Genomic DNA, 22,740 nt, shown 5'->3' with positions numbered 1-22,740 from the left:
CTATTTTTTTTTAATTATTTATCCTTTATTTTAGCAGGGAGGACCCACTGAGACCAAGGTCTCTTTTCCAGGGGTGCCCTGCAGCAATACAAAAATAGAAACAGCACAAATATAAACATATTAACAGTTAACAATAATAGCATCTAGACACTGAAACACATATTCACACATGTAAACCATGTCCATTTAAACTATGCGGGAGAGTTTGGTTTTGTGTTTGGTGGTGAGGGAGTTTTACCAGGATGAAATGTTAAAAGTGAGGGTGGCAGTAGCTCAGTCTATATGGACTTGGGTTGAGAATCAGGGGGTCACCGGTTCAAGTCCCGGCACGGACCAAGTCCAGAAATTGGTCTGGTAGCTGGAGAGGTACCATTCCACTTCCTTGAGCAAGGCACCAAACCCCAAAACTACTCTGGAGCGCTTGCTGTGGGCAACCTTCACTCTGAGACCTCTCCATTCATGCATGTCCATAGGATCTTGTTTGTGCATGTGTGTGTATTTCGCCCTATGATTATGTAGCATGTTCATTAATCAGAGAGTAAAACTGAATTTCCCCTTGCGGGATTAATAAAGGATAAATTATATTATATTATGAATGTGTTTGCTGACATGAAAAGTCCTCAGTTTCCTCATCAGGTGGAGTCTCTGTTGTGCTTTTTTGTACACAGAGTCAGCATGCTGTGAAAACGAAAGACAGATATTTAGAAGAAAAAACCTGCTCTACAAGCTGACCCTGGATTGTGAGCGGTTGGAAGAGAGGTGATGGTGATTTTCCTCTGCCCCCCACAGCACAACTCCTTAGTCTTTGTGATGTTGAGCTCCAGTGAGTCTTCCCCAATTGTCTGGACCAGGTTGTTGACTGCCTGCTGGTATTGAGTCAAGGCAGTGGTGTCGGTCAGTTGCGCAACCAGGGCCATGTCATCTGCATATTTGAAAAAGTGTCATTCCTTCACTGCTGCAGGAGATGTTGTTTGTGTAAACCGAGAAGCGAATGGGAGATAAAACACAACCCTGGTGTTTAAAACCAATTTACTGGAATTAAAACCATTTAAAAACACCTGTTGTGGTCTTTCATGTAAAAAACGTTTAATCCATAAAACCAGTGTGGGGTGGACATGAAGGTCCCACAGGCGGTGCAACAGAGTGTCTGTGTGTACAGTATTAAAAGCAGAGAAGAAATCCATGAATAAAATCCTAGTGTGGGGATGTGCAGAGTCCAGGGGTTTGGTGACAGTGTCTAAAAGTGTGAGACTTCCTCACTCCACGTTCTGCTTTATAGGCAAATTGTAAGGGATCAAGTTTGTTCGACACCATTTTAGACAGATGGTCACACACTACTCTCTCCATACATTTACACAGCACAGAGGTCAGGGCCACCGGTCTGTAGTCCTCAAGGTCCCTAGCATGTGTCTTTTAGGGGATCGGGATTATGGTGGATTCCTTCCACAAAGTTGTTTTTTAAGACCTTAACAGTTTTACAACACTGAATATTGTATACATTAGATTCTCTGTAGATTCTCAGCAGACGTTATGCTCCAGGCTGCCTCAAATGAAGACCATTTCAACCCAGACCAGCTCTGCTCAGAGCCTGACCGTCTTTATCCAAACCAACCCTACACCTGATCCACCTGAAGCACACCACCCTTACTCAACAGTCTCCATCCTCCATAAACAGCCCTTAGCCTAACCTTCCACCACAGGGCTCCGTCCTCCTTTGAGTCTGAACCACAGAACTCAGATCCTCCACTGAGCCCTCACCTGCTCAGAGAAGCAGTAGGGCAGAAATCATCCTCCTCATTGAATCTGACAGGAACATTTCTGGATGAGCAGTCTCTGTTCCAGAGACACAGGGTGGAGAAGATCTGGTGTCCAAACACTACAAAAAAGCCCTGTAGATGCTGACAGTGTGAGGCTGACAGTGTGAGGGTGAGCTGGGATCACCCAATCATTTTATCATCACCACCACCAACGACCGAGGAGGTCACGTCAGGAGAGATTGGTAGACCAACTCAGGACAGTGATCAAAAAAGCCTCCTTTACTTTCCCAATCAGCAGGATCTTTATTTGCACCCTGCTGCAGAGAAGAGAACCACACCAGCATCACCAGGGACTGTGCACTGAAGCCCAACATGTTCCTGTCCCACCACCAGACACTACACCTGGGCTGCTTGTAAGACCACGTACAGCACACCTGTACCAGTCCCCACCCTGGCCCAGACCCTAAAGGACATCAGAATCAGCTTTATTGACCAGGTATGCTTACACACACAAGGAATTTAACTTTGGTGAACTGTGCTCTCTTATGCACAAGTATAACATTAAATATCAACAATAAACACGATAAGAAAAGACTAAATCAGAAACAGTGCGGTGGTGAGTAGTGCAAATGAAGCTGAAGTAACATGGTGATAAAAAAAATGCAGTTATGTGACAGATGGGTTCATTTACCTGAGGTAGAGTATTCAGTATTTACATTAAAAGTGTATGTAGATTAATCATTTTAATTTAATAATATATAGGCCTACATACGTATACATTCACAGTGACGGTATGTTTCAGAGTTATTTCACAGCGACAGATCTGACACTGTGATTGTTTAGCATGTTTTTTAACGTGGTCCTAATCCTCCGTCGTACACACGGGGGCGGAAGGTGCGGAATGGCAACTTTTTTTTTATGCTGATCGCCTTCAAAAGCCAACGAAGGAGAATTGCCAGCCAGCAGTTTCTGGAAAAGCACAGTGACCATGTGCGTCAGTGCTATCCACCGTGGTAGGTTATCAGAGTAAAGTAAGACAAGACGGCAGTTTGAGTTTTTCTTCTGTCACTCTTGGATGTGTGTAAGATGTCCGGGTTTCAAGACCTTAAAGAGTTATTCAGACGGCGGCTGATCGCTGCTGTTACCAGAGACCTGTCGGGACAAACAACATGTGGGTACGAAGAGGAGATCCAGTACCAAAGAAAACTGCGGAGTGTGATGTTGACACCTGAAATCAAGCTGCAGAGAACAGGTAGAGTAGTGACTCATTTTTATCAAACCCAATATTGTTTAGAAAAGTCACGTGAGGCATGAATGTGGAAGCTTTCGGGCGCGTGCTTAGCTCGAAGAAATGAACACAGTCCATTGATGTTGTGATTTGGATATTTCAATCCATTCATTTTTAAACACTTCTTATCAGTAAAGGACAATATGACGAACCACTAAAACAAACAAATCCGCTTTGGATGCGTTAACTCCGACAGGCTGACACGGTAGAAAAACGGTTTGCCTCCATTCAATCACCTGTCCCACCTCACCTGGGGCCTCATCATGTATAAACGGTGCGTGCGCACTAAAATGTTGACTACGCTGTGTTTCACACACACGTCGGGATGTATAAAAATCAGCGTGACGTGAGAATGTGCGGACCATCCCGCAAACTCTTAGTTCAGTTTGTTTAACTCGCCAGATGAGCCATAATACATTTGCCACTCAATTTACTGAACTATTTTCATGAAGTGGGGTAAATTCAAACATATTTTTTATAGTTTGAGCAACAAAAACACATCTAAACGAACAGATGTCACGCCTTAACCACTGTGCCAAAACCAAAATCGCTATTTTTGAGACATGGGAGATGTTAACACACATCAGGGACTGGACAGTTACCGAGGCGCACAGATGTTCATGACACAAAGGAAACGAGGCGCACTCCCACCTCCTGTGCAAGCATGTAGCGCGCTGCGCTGGCACCGGAACCTAACAGAGCCAAACGCAGCTGTATAGCACCATTAGGATACAGAGAATGTGAAACAATGCCGGATGTTGTTGAGGCAAACATATCTCCTCATTATTTAACAAGGTCATTTAATGTGTCACTTATTCCACCAGGATATATTCGCTGCATATATCTTTCCTCATATTTACAATCAGTCTCTGTGATTCCAGCACAGCGTTAGAGAGCACGCGACCTGACTGGCGCCCCTCTGCATGTTGAAGCCCGGGGTGCAGTGGATTCGTGCGCCTCCGGGAGCGCACGGTCAGCTGCTTTGGAGACGCTGGCCTCAGGTCTAGCGTCTGATCCTCGAGAAAAGAACACCTAATAAAATGTGTTTTGTGTCCTCCACCTCAGTCACAAGCACCTTAATTTCACAGTCAGCGAAATCCCTCTGTTTACATCGTTATTTGGCCCATAGTTTGCAGCATGTGGCGTATTTATAGTAATTTGCATTATTAATGGGAGGAGACAAGGCGGGCCAAATGTGCCACAAAGCAGCTGCGCTCAGTTTCACGTTAATTGGGATGGAAGGAAAGGTGCGCACTGTTTTATACATGTAGACATTTCTGTACTTAAGTATGCCGTCTTTCAGTATGGAAGCTGCGCAGTCTTTTATACATGAGGCCCCTGGAGCCTTGTTTTAACCACAGCATCCGCCCAGGCTACACCAGTAGAGGGCCAACACACACAACCGTGAGGAGAAATACCATGACACAAAACAACCACATCATTTGGCTCCAACAGGTAGAGTTTGTGTCTACTGCTGGAAACTGTTTCCTGCTCATGTTTCATGGACCAGAGTCTTTAGCTAACCTTCATTTACGCACATATCTCAGTGTTAGCCGCAGCTAGCTGCTGCGAAGTCATTGAGTTTACTGAACTGAAAGTAACTTTGGTTGCTGATGTGGGATGATTATATCTGATGGAGCTTCACATTATCAGTGAAAATCAGTTATGACAATACATTTAACTTTACAGATTTAATGAACTTTAACATAACTAGAGTATTAGGTTTTAACCTTAAGTTTAGTCATAAAGCAGCATTCATACAAAAAGTAATTCAAAGACTTAAAAACAGCATGAAAATAAATAATGATACTAAGTTAAAACAAGATATTTAAGTACAAAATATTTCTAACCAAGAATAATACTAAATAAATGAAAAAGAGGCCCCCTTCTTTGTATCATATGTGATAGGAGAGTTTCTGAGACCTCTATCTTATCAACATGACCAAGACTTTCCTTAAAAACCTGTCAGGTATATGACCTGATACATGCATTCTGCCCTCTAGTGGATTATCATTTCACTGCAGGCAGTGTAAGGGCTTTTTTTTTACCTTTTCAAAATGGCCGCTGTCATGAAATCATCCACACACTTTTAACAGGAAAATCTTTTTGCAAATTTTCAAGAAGTTACGGTAAGAATAATATTTATATTGTTATATATATAATAATTTATTATTTATATTATAGTTAAATCGTGTTAAAAGTGTGCAGGTATATAAGGTGCTTTAACCCTGAACAGTTATGTCACATGTTTTGTAATGTAATCTACATTATGCCTACCACAATACCAACACACATTATTTTGATGATTTAATTAATGACTGAAATACCATCTTACAATATATTTTGGGAATTTTCACAATAACAATTCCACTGAAATCATTGCTAAAAACGCTCGATGTATCAAATTCGATACAAAAAAAACCCAAAATTATATGGCAAAAAATAAATAAATGGGATTTTGTTACAAGGTTTAATAAACATCTCAGTTTTAAAATATTTGAATTTTCGGTCTATTTTTTTTTTAAATGTGTCAGGCTTTACAGGGTTCATCATTATATTGTCATTAAGATAGATATTATAATGTGCTGTTTATCCATAATCCGTAAAATCAAACTCGCCTAAATGATGTGTTCTATCCAAACCATGTCAGGTTGCCTGTATAACAATGAATAGTCATACTCCGGCTGGACGTGTTGTTTATTTTAGAGCAACATGATACAACAGCGGCATGACTCCTAGTTATAGAATGGACATATCCCAAGTCCTGACATTCAATGTGTGGCTCTACTACAGAAGTCACAGATGGCCAAAATACACATCTCCTCACCTCTTAGAATGAAGTTAACACAGAGGAATACTTTTTTCACCATTTATAACATTCAAAATGTCAAGCAATATTCATGACTATTAAACAAATAACTCACCCCTTCATTTAAACACTTTCCCTTTTTAGGTGTAATGGTCTTACCTATGTCTTATTTTGTATATATAACTCTTAACTTAGGGTCGAGGAGGGACTCTTCTCTTTACTCCGCCCTGCTGATTTGGGTTGGTCACTGATCCCCTTAGGGGGGATAAAGGGGAAAGCTTCCTGGGGCCCAGTCGCAATAAACATGGTCCATCCTAATGTTAAAGATATAATATGTAGATTCTGCCACCAGGGGGCTCTCAATCAATACTACAATAACAAAAGGTGACATAAGCTTGTATATCTTTGCCGATGTGAAACGCCAAAATCTGTTATGTCTTTCCACCGGGGCCCTGTCTTGTCACATGGGGTACCATGGGAAAAGGACTCCGCTAATGTTACCTGCTTTTTAGCGGGGGTTTTAGGACTGTTTCTGTCTTCTGCTTACTGGGCCACACACTTCTCCCACTCGGCTGCATGTCTCTGTTTGATGCTGGAACAAAATTTGTCGTGCTCGGACGCTGCAAAATCAAACCACTTCCAGACGGTACATCTAAAGACATTTACATTGACGTAGTATGAAACCCATAAGGCTTTGTCCAACACTGTGGCCATGATATTTTATTGTTTTCCATGAAAAAGGAAATACTTCTTTGAGAACCTTGAAATACTTGTACAGTCACCAAAACTGAGCATGAGCCAGGTGGAGATAATACATGATTGATAAGGTCCTTGTTGGTGGATGTGGATAATGGTGCCACCTTAAGGTTAGAAGATTTGAGATATTGTGTGTTGGTTATAAATGGATGGTTATAAATTGGTGCAGAAAAAATAATCAGAATGCAAGGGAAAAAAAAGGTTTGATGCTTAACATTTACTGGAGACCCCAGGAGACAACAAGTAACTATTTAATGCCGTTCACAAACAGGTTGTTGCTGAAGAAAAAGAAGTGCTTTGATTAAGTCACATGGCAATTAAATTGTTCGATGGGGATTTCCTCCTTTTTGTCCTTCTCTGATCACATACCTGATGAAGATAACGTTTCTATTGTCCTTAAGTATTAAGATTTGCATTAACATTCATGATGGTTTTCTTAAACATCTGTTTAATTTTTGTTTTGACTGTGTCCTGCAGACATCCAGCAGCTATTGGTTAGTGAAGAAAAGCTTCCCCCTGAGCAGCATGAGTGGAACCCCAGTCTGGACCAAGAGGACGCTAAGCCCCCACAAATTAAAAAAGAACAGGAGGAACTGTGGAGCAGTCGATCGGGAGAGCAGCTTCAAGGACTGGAGGAGGCTGATACCACCAAGTTCCCCTTCACCCCTGTCGAGGTGAAGATGAAGAGACACCTCAGTCCTCACAGTGTAATCAGAGAGGTTTACAACCAGAGACCGAGATAAAGACTGAAGACTCTTCTGAACCACAAGCTGATACAAGTGATTCTTGGAAAGAGAGTCGAGAACATCAGTCAGACTCAAACACTGAGGAAAAAATAAAAAAGAGACTGACGACTGACAAGAAATCATATAGGTGCTCTGAGTGTGGTAAAATATTCAAAAAGAAACAGGATTTGATCCAACACATTATAATGCACAAAGTTGAGAAACCCTTCAGCTGCTCTGAGTGTGGTAAACCTTTCAAGCACAAAGGGCATATGACAGCACACATGAGAGTTCACACTGGAGAGAAACCATTCAGCTGCTCCGTGTGTGGTAAATCATTTAAAACTAAACCAGATGTTGGCAGACACATGAGAATTCACACAGGAGAGAAACCCTTCAGCTGCTCTGTTTGCAATAAACGATTTAACCGCAGAGATACTGTATTGAAACATGTGTTGGTTCACACAGGAGAGAAACCATTCAGCTGCTCAAAGTGCAGTAGAAGATTTACTCAAAAAGTTCATCTGATTTCTCACATGGCAATTCACACAGGAGAGAAACCCTTCAGTTGCTCTGAGTGCAGCAAAAGATTTAGTCATGGGCATAAGCTGGCACGTCACATGGCACATCACCATGGCGAGAAACCCTACAGCTGCTCTATTTGCTGTAAAATGTTTATCGATGAGTCTTCACTGAACATGCACATGGTACGTCACAGTGGTGAGAAATGCTTCAGCTGCTCTTTTTGCTGTAAACAATTTTTCACAAAAAGCCATGTAACCAGACACATGTCGGTTAATCAAGAGAAACCCTTCAGCTGCTCTATATGTTGTAAAACATTTAGCCAACAGTCTTTACTGACACGTCATATGGAGCGTCATGAATGCTTTGAGTGTGGTAAAACATTCAAATTAAAAAATGATCTCTTCCAACACATGAGAATACACACAGGAGAGAAACCCTTTAGCTGCTCTTTTTGCTGTAAAATATTTAACCACAAAGGACATCTGAACCAACACTTAAGAATTCACACTGAGAAACCTTTCAGCTGCTCTGAGTGCAATAAAAGATTTAGAGGAAAGTCAGACCTGACACGTCACATGGCTAAGCACACAGTGGAGAAACTCTACAACTGCTCTCTGTGTAACCAAATATTTAGTTTGTCTAGCCAGTTAAAAAAACACACAAAAAAGTGTGTTTGAGGTCCGGCTTCAGAAACTGAGGAGAAAAGAGAGGCAAAAACAGAAGCTGACGAGGAGGAGGAGGAGAACAAGCCAGGAAGTCTGATCCAGAGAGATATATACAAGCAGAGACTGAGGTCAAGACAGAAGATTCTTCTGAACTAGAGACTTTAAGTTCTAAGAAAGCGTTTAGATAGGTAGTAAAGAAACAACACCTATTGCTTATACTTTACAAGCTTAGACTAATTTAGTGTTTGTTAGACCCATGGGATTGTTTGATATTGTCACACAATCATCATGACAAAAGTTTTTTCTTTGGTATCAGACCATTGACTGGGGTACTTGATGATACTGAATGTTTTTGTTTATTATCGATAAATTAGTTTTCATGTTTTGTAAGTCAACTCAATTGTCATAGCTTTTTACTTATCCAGTCAACATTAAAGAATGCAAAAGGACTAAATGATACTTTGACAATTTGTCTAGCTGATGTTATTGTTTTGTAATACTTGATATTATTTCTGATACAGTAATAATAAAATAGAAGACACAAATGTATTTTAAGTGTCATGGAGATTTTGTAACGTTGTCTTCTGGCTGCAGGATGCTTATAATGCCTGACCCAAGAAATAATGGACAGAAAATTCAAATTTTTTGAATCTGAAGTCTTAATTTGGCCCTTTAACAAAATGCTAAAATAATTTGCATATATGTTTTTTTGTTTGTATCATATTTGATACATCGGGCATTACACAAGAACTTTACTCCTTGGCCATCTGTAACATCTGAATCATTATCTTCTCAAACAGCTGCCTTTTTCAATCATTTTATTTTATTTTGCAATGTGGTCCTCAGGCAGTAGATGAAACTCAGGCAATAACAATTACAAAACACCCTTTTTCTTGACTGTCTGTAACATCTGCATCTTTTATTTTTTATTAACTGCAACCTTTTTTCTATCTCTTTTCCTTTTATTATGCCAAGTGGTAAGTGAGACTGTCCTCTATGTTGCTCAAATTGCTATCGAATTGCCATCTAAAACATAGGTTTATCAATTAGCTCTTTAAGATCTAATGGGGCCTGCACATTAAGAGCTTTATAGTTCAGTGAGCAAGGGGTAAGGCAACTCATTCTGTCAAATAATGTGAATAATTCGGGTAGGTAAATAAGCGCAATCTGTCAGGTTGGGTAGCTCATTCTGAAAGGCAGTGTAGCTCACACTGTTGGAGGTAGCTCAGTTTATCGGGTTGAAAAGTAAGGGATCTCAGTTTGTCGGGGGGAGACCTCATTCTTTCAGGAAAACTGGCACAATATGTCGGATAAGGTCGCTCATTCTGTGAAAAGTAGCTAATTGTTTTGCAGTTGAGGTAGCTCATTCATACAGGAAAGTTAGCACAACTTGTCTGGTAAGGTGGTTCTTTCTGCTAGTTAACTTAGCACAATCTGTCAGGTTGTATAGCTCATCCTATTATTATTATTATTAGTATTATTATTATTATTTTTCCATCTCTCTATCTTGTTCCCCAGCAACATTTGATGTCATAATAGTGTGTACCATTCCTCACTTTTATTCCAATCTCATACTCACAGACTCACACACTGCACGCCTGTCGTTGTAAAGTCTGTAAGGGTTCAGTGTTTAGGCTTTAGGGTGGAAATCTGGGATTTAAAAAAGGTGCTTGAAAAGAAATATTGTTATTAAGAAGAACATTCATGTATGTGTGTCACATTCAAGTTTTTTTTTTTTGGGCCTTAAAATAAAATAAGTTACTCCAAAATGCCAGTACAACAAAAATATAACAGTCTGCTACAGTATAATATAAGTATTTTCTATTAATGATCAGTTATTTTTTACTGTTAAAGTGAGAAAATCATTTTAATATTCATGCCAGTATATGCTGTAATATTTAAAAAGGAACTGTATTATAGTATCATTACGCTACTTACCCTTCATGTTATGTGACCTGGTGTCATCAAATCCATCTTAGATATTAATACTCACTGCAGACATTGAGACACACCTCATCATGTAATGTTATTGTGCTTATTTTCTTTTTTTATTCATCTTTATTATTGATAATAATTCATGTTTTTTCCTTATACCTTTCAAGTTTAAGACAGCGTTATTTTTTTTGAAAGTAGCATTCCCTCATTGCTCCTTATTATTAATCTAAGATTCTTTGATCAAACAAAGTCACTTAAGCTGAAGGTATTGAGGAAAAAAATATTCCTTTTTAATGATAAATATAAATACAAACAATAGAAAAAGCACAATTGGGTCATATCATGAAGTCTGTTGATTCTTGTAGTGAGTAAAGAGGACACTGCACACATGAAATGAAAGTTAACTTAATATAACAACTGCAGACAGGTTTGTCCCCATGAAACACTTATTTATTGATGGTCCCTCACTCAGCCTGATGGTTAAGGGGCGAGTGACTGGAGTTGAGGTAACCATCTTTCTCCTAACTTCTCTCAGAGAGACCAAGTTAGGAAGCGCTGCTCCAGCGTGAGTGTCTGTAAAAAATTTAAAACAAATTCACCGCAATGGAAGGATGGTCCTTCACTTCCAAATTACCAAGAGCTATTTCTTCAAGTTTCAAAAGAAGTTGAATTTAAAATTGTAGTTCAACTTTAGAACCAGAGGGAGGTGTTAATGCAACTATTGAATGAATGAATGAATGAACGTTTTTTTTTTCATGTCAGGTCAATTATATGACCCATCTCACATGGAACTATTCTGATACACTGGCTGAGAGACCGGCACCCTTGGGGTGCAGGGGAGTGAAGAAGCTGAAAGCAGAAAGAGCAATAAACAGGAAGAATGAAGATATAGAAGTGTGGTATGGATAGCTGAGTGCAAGAGTTTCAGACAGCAAATAATGACGACAAGATGTGGCAAAAAAGAGGGAAGTCACGGCAGGTTTTTTTTTTCAATACAGCCAAAAATTAAATATACATCAAGTGTAAGAATGGACAGGGGGGACAGTGGTAATCACTAGGCTGAGACTGGGTCACTATTCACTAAATCCTTGGCTGGCAATGGTTGGTAAGCATCGTGATGGAAAATACACCTGTGGAGAGGCAGAGAGAGTGAATCAAGCTTTGACAGCATGCACTAACTATCACACATAGAGAGAGAGAGAGAGAGAGAGAGAGAGAGAGAGAGAGAGAGAGAGAGAGAGAGAGAGAGAGAGAGATTCTCATGACATATTATTGACATATGGAGGGCAGCAATACGTCTAGGCTGCGTCTAGTCTACCGGAAATATAAAAGAAGAAGAAGCAAGAAATATAAAAAGCAGATAGAAAGGATAAAGAGGAGCTGAGAAAATGTGGTGTTGCATGTATTGAATATTGAAACTTGACTAGTTAAGATCATTTCAATTATTTAATTAATATTATTGTTATTTTTTTCCTGATAGTAATATAATATAATAATGTAATGTGTATTCTGGTCCACACTCCAGCACAGTAGGTGGCGGTAAAGCACCTTAAAAGCTGCCGCCAGTCATTAAACTAAAAGAAGAAGACAGCATGTGTGTCTGTGCTAATGTGCTACCTATGTAATGTTAGAAACGACGTCAGGGTTTAGTTCACCCTTTCTTCTGTCACTCTTGGATTGTGTGTAAGATGTCCGGGTTTCAGGATCTCAAAGATTTATTCAGACGACGGCTGAGAGACCTGTCAGGACAAACATCAACATGTGGATACGAAGAGGAGATCCACCGCCAAAGAAAACTGCTGGATGTGATTTTAACACCTGAAATCAAGCTGCAGAGAACAGGTTAGGTTTTCTTTCTACTGCTGGAAACGTGTTTGCTGTTCATGTTTCAGGGAGCCGAGCCTTTAGCTAACCTTCATAGACACACGCAGCTCAGTGTTAGCCACAAGCTAGCTGCTGCTGCTAAGACAATCAGATGGTTTACTCGACTTACAGATTCTTTGGTGGCTGTTGTGGAATAATAATATAACTGATGAAGACGATGGTGATATTTAGGATGGTCTTGATGCTGATTAGAACTCAGCAGTCGATGTTGTTGTTGATGACGATCTATGTCAGGGAGGGGCAACTTTGGTCACAGCAAGGGCCACATTCATTTAACTCTCACTGCCAGAGGGCCAAACTGTAGGATACAAAAACGATTACAGTAAATTATGTCTCAAATTTAACTCGACATATACCAGTGATCAAATATTATTATGGACATATTTCTGGTCTTCATGATTTCATGGCAGATTTTGTCATGTTTTCTTCATGTTTCCAATTAGTTGATATGTAAAAATTGACCTGAGGGCCACGTTGAGAGTTGATGGGGGCCGCCAGTTGCCCACCCCTGATCTATAGGATACATTTTAATTATTAAAAAAAAGTGTGTTGCCTCTGGCCACTTCCTGTCAGCACCTGTGTGTCCGATCCCATTTAAAGCTGTTTGTTTGCATTAAGTCTACTGAAGTTGTTTCCTCCTCTCTACATCCTTGCTTGTGTAGTATTTACTCTCTAATGTACCTCCCTTTGGATGAAAGCGTCGGCTACATGCTACCGTTATTGCCCAATTCAATTATGGTTATTTATTATATTATCAATAAAAAGGGCTGACATCCTTCAGTCGGTTGGTCGATGAGCTCTCGTCTGATCATAATATCATATCATTCAAAGGGAAGATGAGCTTAATCCATTGGGCCTCAATGCAGTGATGGGAGGGAGACCTGATGGTTTTATCTTTGATATCATTTAAATATAGTTTACTCCTATCTTTCTGTTTAATTCATCATGTAGTTTAACAGACAGAAAGTCAAAACGGCCTTCATGACTGTGTGGAGTGTCTGCTTGTGGATGAGACTAAAGACGGGGAGGCACATAAAGCATAATACACTATGCAGTATACACTATCAGTGTTTCCTAGACACTTGGGAGGGACGCCTATATTGACGGCCGCCCAACTATATTGCATACCTTTTTTTTATCCATAAAGAGAGAGAGAGAGAAGTCTACTGGTATGTCCCGTACGTCCCCAGTCTTCATGCACTGATTGAGAGTCCAACCTGTAATGTTAAAACAGAAGCTTGTTATGTATTAGATTTAATACAACTTTCTTAAAAAATGACTTTCCATACACAAGCTACACTTTATCCTCAATTGGGTATACAGCACTTTCCTGCAGCATCTGGTACAAGCATTGTTGATGATGTTCTTGACCTGCAGCCAACACCTAAAGAGCTACGTTCAACATTTTAGGCTGACTGGTATAAGACACGCTCCTCCTAGACAAAATAAAAGCTGCTTTGGAACGGGAAATCCTTCCACTGTCAGAAAATGTGAACTATCCTAGGCTCATTAATTCAACATATTTTTGTGCATGTCACGCTTGCACAGAGCTCTCTTATCTGAATCCAGATGATTCTTTATTGGTGCATGTTGGGGTGTGTTGTGACTGCGGGGAGCGCAGCAGCAGAGAGATGGGTCTAAGCAGCGGGCTGTGCAGATCGATTTGTCTAAAAGTCGTAGTACAGTTGTTGTTTTCCCAGTTCTACTTTACTCTATTCCCCCAGTTTTTTTGTTGTTGTTTTGTTTTGTTTTCATTTATTTTTTTCTCTCTGTGTGCCTGTAAAATTGTCCTCCCCATTTTGTCCTTTGTGTCACTGTTTGTTTTGTTATTTCACAAATAAAAGGGAAAAAAAAAAAAAAGTCGTAATACTGGAAAGTTCAAACAGGCAACACTATGAGGATCACAGAATAGCGTTTCAGGCCGGCACTGTCATGATGCACAGTTGCAAAGTGTGCTGCTGCAGTGGCGTCTTTAGGCGTTTTCACATTTACACTCCTGAAAATATGTAGATCATTTCATGATGACTGCTCCGGATGTTCTCCTGACCTGGCTGTTCACACATGCATTGCACAGCTAGAGACTAGTCCTGTCAGACAGGAGGGTGCGCAGGTGGTCTCCTGAGGTAAGAACGTTGATGTGAAATCCAGCAGAGTTTTTTTTATTTTTTTATTTTAACATCAGTGATGTGTACTTATAAAGTCCGGGCTATGATATAATCCAAATTCTTTACATTCAGGTTTTAAAAAAGCATTCAGACAATATGATCGCAACAATAAAGCATGTCACATTTCTTAAAGGACACATCTCTCGGTCATCATAAACATTACGACCTGCAGTTTTATTTCAACACGTGTGCAATATGGTGCATTTATCATCAAGTGGGATTTGGAGTTTTAATAAGGATGACTGGGCTGCAAGATGCACAGAGACACAGCGGTGGGTTAACACATTTTGTATTCTCGTTACTCAGCACTTCATCATTATTTTGTAAATAATAAGAAGACACGATCATTAGGTCTATATATCCTATCAATCGGTCACAGAAGAGACCTAGTTTGCCATGATAGAATGTAGCCAAGAGTGAGGGAGACTGCTGACTGATGTGAGCACTCTGACAAACCTGTAAACATTTAAACCTTGCAGATACAGTACACTCATGTTTAAAGATGAACAGTGGATGTTTTGGCACTGTAGGAGGACAGCGTTAATGCAGCAGCAACGTGGTGTCATTCTGTGATTTTTCTTATGTTTGTGACCCACCTGCTGCAGTAAACTACCGATATGTCCATTCTAACCTTCATTTCATTCACAAACTCCCCCATTTATGAGTCAGAAAGTTTATTTTATTTTTCTAACTTCCGGTTTTCACCATGATCCAGCGCTGAAAACCTTTGCCATCAAAGTTTGACAGTTTGCCGCGGCCATGCCCCTTTTGAGCTAGAATCATGGTTTGCTCAACTTTAGATGTTTAACATGTCTAGAACACACTGACCAAATTTGGCGGGGATCTGGGAAGTGTGTTGAAATAGGTAGCCTGTGAAATGCGAAATTGGGCCATGATTTAAAAATTCTAAAAATGATGGTGGACTTCCTGTTGAATTTGACAATGGGTGCAAGAAGATTTTTATGTAGGTCTTGACATGTTTCATATACATACGAAATGTCGTGCATGTGGGTGAAAAAACCTCTGTCGGTTCAAGTTCATGGGAAGGCGCGAAAAGACATCAAAGTTTGACGTTACACCCTTGCCACGCCCTTTCATGTAGAATCTTGTAGATCACAAGCTGATATCTTCAACATGTCTAGAATACACTGACCAGATTTGGCGATGAACGGCCTTGGAAAAGTTTGTTCAAATAGGTAGCCTGTGAAACGCAAAATCGGGCCATTATGTTGACGTTCAAAAAATGATGACAAACTTCCTGTTGGGTTGCAATGGGTGCAAGCGGATTTAATGTAGGTCCTGACATGCTTAATATGCATAAAAAATGTTCGTGCATTTAGGTGAAAAAAACCTCTATGGGGAGGCCTTTTTGAAAATCTCAAGGAGGCCACACTGAGCCATTTAGCCACGCCCACTCACTTCACCCTTATGAAACGTTTCACTTTTCCACTGGTATGACGTGTATGAATCACGGATGTGTTCAGGGCGGGCTTCGTGTCATGGACGAATCTTGTGATGATAATTGCACACTATAAAGTAGAGTTATAAGAATTTACTTTTTTTGGGCGCGATGCCAAAAACGTCATCAAACTTTGACATCACGCCACGGCCACGCCCTACGGTGAGACCTCATGATTCGCATAAATTTGAATCTCCAGCTTGTCTTCTATCAGCTGATACCAAACTGGAATTGATCAGATGAAGGTCCTCGGGCAAGTGCTTTCAAATAGGTACCCTGTAAACGCTGAAAATTACACCTTTTTTGACATTGAAAGAAATCATAGCAGACTTCCTGTTGACATTTCACGATGACTTTGTGACATTTTTGTAGGTCTTGGCATGCTTAACATGTAAAAAAATGTATGTTGGCAAAAAAAACAATTCCGAAAAAATCAAAAGGGGCGCCTACTTTTTGTCGGCTGTTTCAAATAAAGTAACGAGTGCTTTTAAATGTCAGTAACTCTAACGGCGTTCAAATATGGAAAGTAACTAACTCGTTACTAATTACTGCAAATAGTAGTGGTGTTACAGTAACAGCTAGTCCCAACACTGCATAAGAGTAACTTATAATTTCATACAGCTGCATTTTACATTGTTTACAGAGAGAAATAAAGCTTAACCATGAGCAGATCAATTATTCTTACCTTCTCTAGCGCGGTCTAAGAGAAGCACAACACTGACGTCACATACACAGCAGCCTCTTAAAGTGACAGTACAGGTGGTCACAGTTCAGCTTCAGTGAGCCACAAAACACATATTAAACACAAGTTATTCAATGATTATCAGGATTTGGTGAAGTTCCATAAAAACAAGGATATGATTGTAACCTTGTTACACAAGCATTGCATCCTGACATTAAACAAACCCTGAAGATCAAGATTTCCGTTAACATTTACTGGTGTTTTTCTGAAACAGGTCTTTAATTTTTGTTTACTGTGTCCTGCAGATGCCCAGCAGCTGTTGGTTACTAAAGAAGAGCTTCCCCTTGAGCAGCAGAAATTTAGCCCCAGTCTGGACCAGGAGGACACTAAGCCCCCACAAATTAAAGAGGAACAAGAGGAACTGTGGAGCAGTAGAGAGGGAGAGCAGCTTCAAGGACTGGATGAGGCTGATACCACCATGTTGCCCTTCACTGCTGTCGATGTGAAGAGTGAAGATGATGAAGAGAAACCTCAGTCCTCACAGCTTCACCAGAGACAAACTGAACAGATGGAAACAGGAGCTGATGGAGAGGACTGTGGAGGAGCTGAACCAGATCCGAGGTATTTGGATCCAGACAGACATTTACGCCCAGACACTGAGGTCAAGACTGAAGTCTCTTGTGAACCAGAAACGGATGTCAGTAATGATTGGAAGGAGACAAGAGAACATCAGTCAGGTTTAACATTTGTGGAAAACACAACAAATCAAAGACCGAAGACTGATAAGAAATCACATAGCTGCTCTGTGTGTGGTAAAATATTCCACTATAAACAGCATCTGACAGATCATATTAGAATTCACACAGGAGAGAAACCCTTCAGATGCTCTGTTTGCAGTGAAAGATTTAACCGGAAGTTTAATCTGACACGCCACACAAAAATTCATAGAGGGGAAAAAAAATCTTGCTGCCCTGTGTGCGGTAAAAGTTTTAAGGTGAAAGGATATGTGAACCAACACATGAGAATTCACAGAGGAGAGAAACCTTACAGCTGCTCTGTTTGTGACGAAAGATTCTTTTGGCGAAATCAGTTAATAAGACACAAGTGTGTTGAAGGCAATGTTTCAGAGCCTCACCAAAACCAAACTGAGGAGAAAAGGGATACCGAAACAGGAGCTGATAGAGAGGACTTTGGAGGAGCAGAACCAGATAGGAACTCACATCCAGAGAGACCTTTACAACCAGAGACTCAGGTCAAGACTAAAGACTCTTCTGAACGAAAAACGGATGTCAGTAATGAATGGAAAGAGACCAGAGAACATCAGTCAGGTTTAACATTTGTGGAAAACACAACAAATAAGGGACCAAAGACTGAAAAGAAATCCCATAGCTGCTCTGTGTGTGGTAAAACATTCCACTATAAACAGCATCTGACAGATCACATTAGAATTCACACAGGAGAGAAACCCTTCAGATGCTCTGTTTGCAGTAAAAGCTTTAACCGAAAGTTTAATCTGACGCGTCACATGACAATTCACAGAGGTGGAAAAAAGTCTTGCTGCCCTGTGTGCGGTAAAAGTTTTAAGGAGAATGGATATGTGAAACAGCACATGAGAATTCACAGAGGAGAGAAACCATTCAGCTGCTCTGTTTGTAACCAAAGATTCTTTTGGCGAAATCAATTAAAAAGACACAAGTGTGTTGAAGGCAATGTTTCAGAGCCTCACCAAACTGAGGAGAAAAGAAAGACTAAAACAGGCGCTGATGTAGGGGAATGCGGAGGAGTTGATTGGAAGGAGACCAGAGAACATCAGTCAGGTTTGAAGACAGTAGGAAACACTCAAAATAAGAGCCTGGATATTAATAAAAAATCCCATAGCTGCTCTGAGTGTCACAAAACATTCAAAAAAAGACACGATTTGACCAGACACATGAGAGTTCACACCGGAGAGAAACCATTCAGCTGCTCTAAGTGTGATAAATCATTTAAAACTAAACCAGATCTTAGCAGACACGTGAGAATTCACAAAGGGGAGGAACCCTTCAGCTGCTCCATTTGTGGCAAAGGATTTAACCAAGCAGTGCATCTGACCTCACACATGTTGGTTCACAGGGGAAAAAAACCCATCAGCTATGTTACCAGTAAGAAATTTAACAAAAAGTATAATCTGACCGGTCACATGACAATTCAAGGAGGTATTAAAAACTGTAGCTGTCCTGATTGTGGTGGAATTTGTAATGAGAAAGAATGTTTGTCAAAACACATGAGTCTACACAGAGGGGAGAAACCGTACAGTTACTCTGTTCGTGACCATAGATCTTTTAGACTTGATCAGTTAAAAAAACACAAGTCTGTTGGAGGTCATGCTTCAGTGCCTCCTCAAAACCAAACTGAGGAGAAAAGAGAGAAAGAAACAGGAGCTGATGGAGAGGACTGTGGAGGAGCAGAATACGCCAGATACTCAGATCCAGAGAGACATTTACAACCAGAGATGGAGGTGAAGACTGAAGACGCTTCTGAAGCTGAGACTGATAACAGTGATGATTGGAAGGACACCAGAGAACATCAGTCAGGTTTGAAGACAGTAGGAAACATTCAAAATAAGAGACTGAATGTTGATAAAAAATCCCATAGCTGTTCTGGGTGTCATAAAACATTCAAAAAAAGATACGATCTAAACAGACACATGAGAGTTCACACCGGAGAGAAACCATTCAGCTGCTCCGTGTGTGGTAAATCATTTAAAACTAAACCAGATGTTGGCAGACACATGAGAATTCACACTGGAGAGAAACCCTTCAGCTGCTCTGTTTGTGATGAAAGATTTAACCGGAAATATATTCTGATAAAACATGAGTTGGTTCACACATGAGAGACACCTTAGAGTGTGGTAAGTCATTTCACCAAGTAGTGCATCTCAGCTCTCACATGTTAGTTCACACCGGAGAGAACCCATCAGCTGCTCTGAACGTGGAAAAAGATTTACCACCAAATTTTATCTACCACGTCACAGAGGGAGCAGACCCTTTATGTGCTCTATTTGTGACCGAAGATTCTCTTTGTACAACCAGTTTAAAAACACACAAGTGTGTTGGAGGTCAGGCTTCAGAGCTTCATCAAAACCAAACTGAGGAGAAACGAGAGGCAGAAACAGGAATTGATGGAGAGGACTGTTGAGGAGCAGAATCAGCCAGGAACTCAGATCCAGAGAGACCTTTACGACAAAAAACTAAGACTCTTTGAAAGCAGATAGTAAGGACATTGTTGGTTGATCGGAGGCCAGAGAATATCAGTTTAAACTCTGTGGAAAGCACATCAAATAAGGGACCAAAGACAAAACACGTTAGAATTCACGCAGGAGAGAGACCCTTCAGATGCTCTGTTTGCATTAAGAGATTTAACAAGAAGTCTTATCTGACACATCACATGACACAGAGAGATTGTGGTAGACGTTTGTAGCGTGTATGATTCAGAAATTAGAAAATTTCTGTGATTGAACGAATGGATAAGCATCAGTTGAAGACCAAATCCCCAAAACCCTTTTTAAAAGATAGTTGCCCAAATTGAACCTTTGAACCTTTTAAAGAGCTTTCCTTCTCTTCCCCCATGCCAGGATTGACTTCAGTCTTAAGTGTGACACAATGACACATCCAGCCCAGAACATTTTGGTTCTACAGCATGCTAGCGTGAGATCCTTTGAGTTGATAGGACACTAACTTCCCCTGTTGGACTGACCACAGGGAAGTAAAGCCAAGTTATTTAAGACCCTGTAGAGACTGGTTCCATCTCATAACAGTTTGAAAGACATATAAATTACACTCACCCAACTCAGACACCGGAGATATCAGCACCTCCAACAACAAAAAACCCTGGCATCATTCACATTCCTTTAAAGACAGGGTAGGTACATTTTGAAAACTAGCATGATTTAAAAAGTAGCATTCCCTCAGTGCTCAGTCTACAACCACCCCCTCCCCTCTGTACTCCCTTAAAAGCCACGCCCCTCACTTACATGTAAGAGCTCAGTTACTCCAGAAGTGGACGTCAGCTCATCACTTGCATTGTGTCGAAACTACATCGTCTCATGTCTCATTCAGCTGTAAGTAAACAATAAACTTTATCATAACTCACAGTATAAACTCTGTCATCGTTGACGCGCTTTGAGTGTGGGCTAGTGCACGTAAGGGGTAAAGAACGAGCAGGGAGACGTGATTGGCTCATCAAATTGGTACCTCTGTCTGCCACGAGGTATCAATTTAAATCCTGCCACAGATGATGGATTTTCTTCGTTCCTTTTTCAGAGCACATGAGTTGTTAATTTCTGATAGGACTTAAAGACAATTTCAATCAAAATCTTAAAAAGTGTTTCTGGAGAAATGACCAACCATGCCTTTAAGCCAGATAGAGTTTTAAAGGAAGTCCAAAAGACACTTCAAGATGTGCTGGTTCAAATCAGCATTTCCTGCAAAGAGACTGTAAATGGTTATTAATAATTAATTCAACTTAATTTGAATTCTCCCGTTGAGATGTGATGCTGGGTAGAAACCACTCAGAGATACCCTCTGAAGAGAAACAAAAATAAAGTTTGATGTAAAACATTTGCACACCTGCATTGTTTGTAACAATAGGTGAGTCTGGGATACAATCCTTACAACAGAAGTTTTCTATTCTATGCATTCCATCCTGATAACAGTTGTGATATCAAGTCTTGAATATTGGTTGAAACAAGGTTCATAAAAATCCTGTGATGGAAAAGCACTGATGACTGTATTTTGCATGTTATGACAAACGTTACACTCTCCACTATCACAGCACTGCTGTTTGAAGTTGTCTCTCAATAATTATCCTGACACCAGCTATTTGTTTTTGTTATTATTTATAATTACTTTCTATCTTTGTATCAGATGTGTCATATTGTGTTTCATGAATGCAGTTAACATGAAACAATAAAAAAAAGAACTAAATAATGCTTTGACAATGTGTACAGCTGGTCTCAATTATTTTGTAGAAGTTGGTATTATTTCTGATACGACAACAAATAGAAAACGTGTGTCTACATCCTCAGCACAAAGTCAGACACATTCCCGTTTCTTCTTGGCCTTCGCCAGGGTAGCCTCTTGTCTGTTTGTTATTTCCATTGACGGGATCCCAAGGCGCAGCCGGTGGTGAGGAGGATTTCCACTTTGGGGGCCTCAAAATCCAATTTCCCGCTTTTTTACCGATGATGTGGTTTTGATCGCTTTCTCATGATGGGTCTCCCAGCAGGCATTTAGGAGGTTTGAAGCCAAGTACGATGCGGCTGGGATGAGTTTCAAGTCCAAGGCCATGGTTCTCTGCTGGAAAACAGTGGTTTGACCTCTCTGGGAGTGAGTCCTTGCCCCAGGTATCTCAGGGTCTGACGGATTGGCTTAGTGTGGGAAGTAATGCAGGCGTTGTACCGAACGGTTGTGGTGAAAAGGGAGCTGAGCCTGAAGGTAAAGCTCTCGATTTACTGGTCGATCTTCCTTCCAACCCTCACCTATGGTCATGAGCTATAGGTAGTGACCGAAGGAATAAGATAGGGAATGAGTTCTTAGTAATAGGGTGTGGAGCTCAGATCAAAAGGATCCATTTGAGGTGGTTTGGGCATCTGATTAGGAGGCCTCCTTTGGAGGTTTTCCGGGCATGCCGAACTGAGAGGAGACCCCATGCTAGACCCAGAGTTCACTGGAAGAAATATATATTTCTCGTCTGGCCTGGGAACGCTTCAAAATCCGCCAGGAGGAAATGTAAAACGTGGCTGCTGAGAGGGAAGTCAGACTCGACCTGCTTTGCCTGCTGTCACCGCCACCACTCTTGGTCAGGCGGAAGAAAATGGATGGATGGATAGTTGCTGAGTCGATCTGGGACATTGCTGGTGTACTAGTTGTTGGGCCCCTTTCTATAGATTTTGCTAAAGCAGAGACATGTGCTGTCAAAGTGTAGCTGTGCGGTTCGCTCAAGCTTGTGTTTGAAGATTCTGGCTTGAGCTCCAGCTTGAGGCTGCACTGCATGTTGTTTCCCTTGTAAATTGCAAATCATCGTTAAAAGTGTCGTAAAAAACAATCATCT

At 40.6% G+C, this 22,740-nt stretch overlaps 2 protein-coding genes across 3 annotated transcripts in view; both read left to right on the top strand.

Moving 5' to 3' along the window:
- The window catches only part of LOC132985302 (zinc finger protein 501-like), a 42,978-nt gene extending 21,354 nt beyond the window's left edge, over window positions 1-21,624 (top strand). The window contains exons 3-4 of one of the 2 annotated variants that reach the window (XM_061052626.1): window positions 7,285-8,055; window positions 8,287-8,545. In XM_061052626.1, the coding sequence (XP_060908609.1) occupies window positions 7,285-8,055; window positions 8,287-8,537 (1,022 nt within the window). In that variant the 3' untranslated portion in view covers window positions 8,538-8,545. Of the gene's footprint in view, window positions 1-7,284; window positions 8,056-8,286; window positions 8,546-19,747 lie in introns of those variants that run through there. The other variant, XM_061052627.1, reaches the window with a different exon arrangement.
- Window positions 12,055-21,209, top strand: LOC132985301 (zinc finger protein 678-like). Its single transcript, XM_061052624.1, has 2 exons — window positions 12,055-12,302; window positions 16,956-21,209. The coding sequence occupies exons 1-2, from the start codon at window positions 12,149-12,151 to the stop codon at window positions 19,520-19,522; spliced, it is 2,721 nt and encodes a 906-aa protein (XP_060908607.1). The 5' UTR covers window positions 12,055-12,148; the 3' UTR covers window positions 19,523-21,209.
- Window positions 21,625-22,740: the final 1,116 nt, after the last annotated feature.

Source organism: Labrus mixtus, chromosome 12 (assembly GCF_963584025.1).
Source record: "Labrus mixtus chromosome 12, fLabMix1.1, whole genome shotgun sequence".
NCBI lineage: Eukaryota > Metazoa > Chordata > Actinopteri > Labriformes > Labridae > Labrus > Labrus mixtus.
The sequence above is the reverse complement of the archived record's forward strand: the minus strand, read 5'-3'. Positions and strand labels throughout refer to the sequence as shown.

What these genes read in the sequence shown, in the direction of transcription:
- LOC132985301 (XM_061052624.1), top strand. Translation starts at nt 12,149, where the DNA reads ATGTCCGGGTTTCAGGATCTCAAAGATTTATTCAGACGACGGCTGAGA. An exon ending in AATCAAGCTGCAGAGAACAG is followed by an intron (nt 12,303 to 16,955) that starts GTTAGGTTTTCT and finishes TGTGTCCTGCAG; the next exon opens with ATGCCCAGCAGCTGTTGGTT.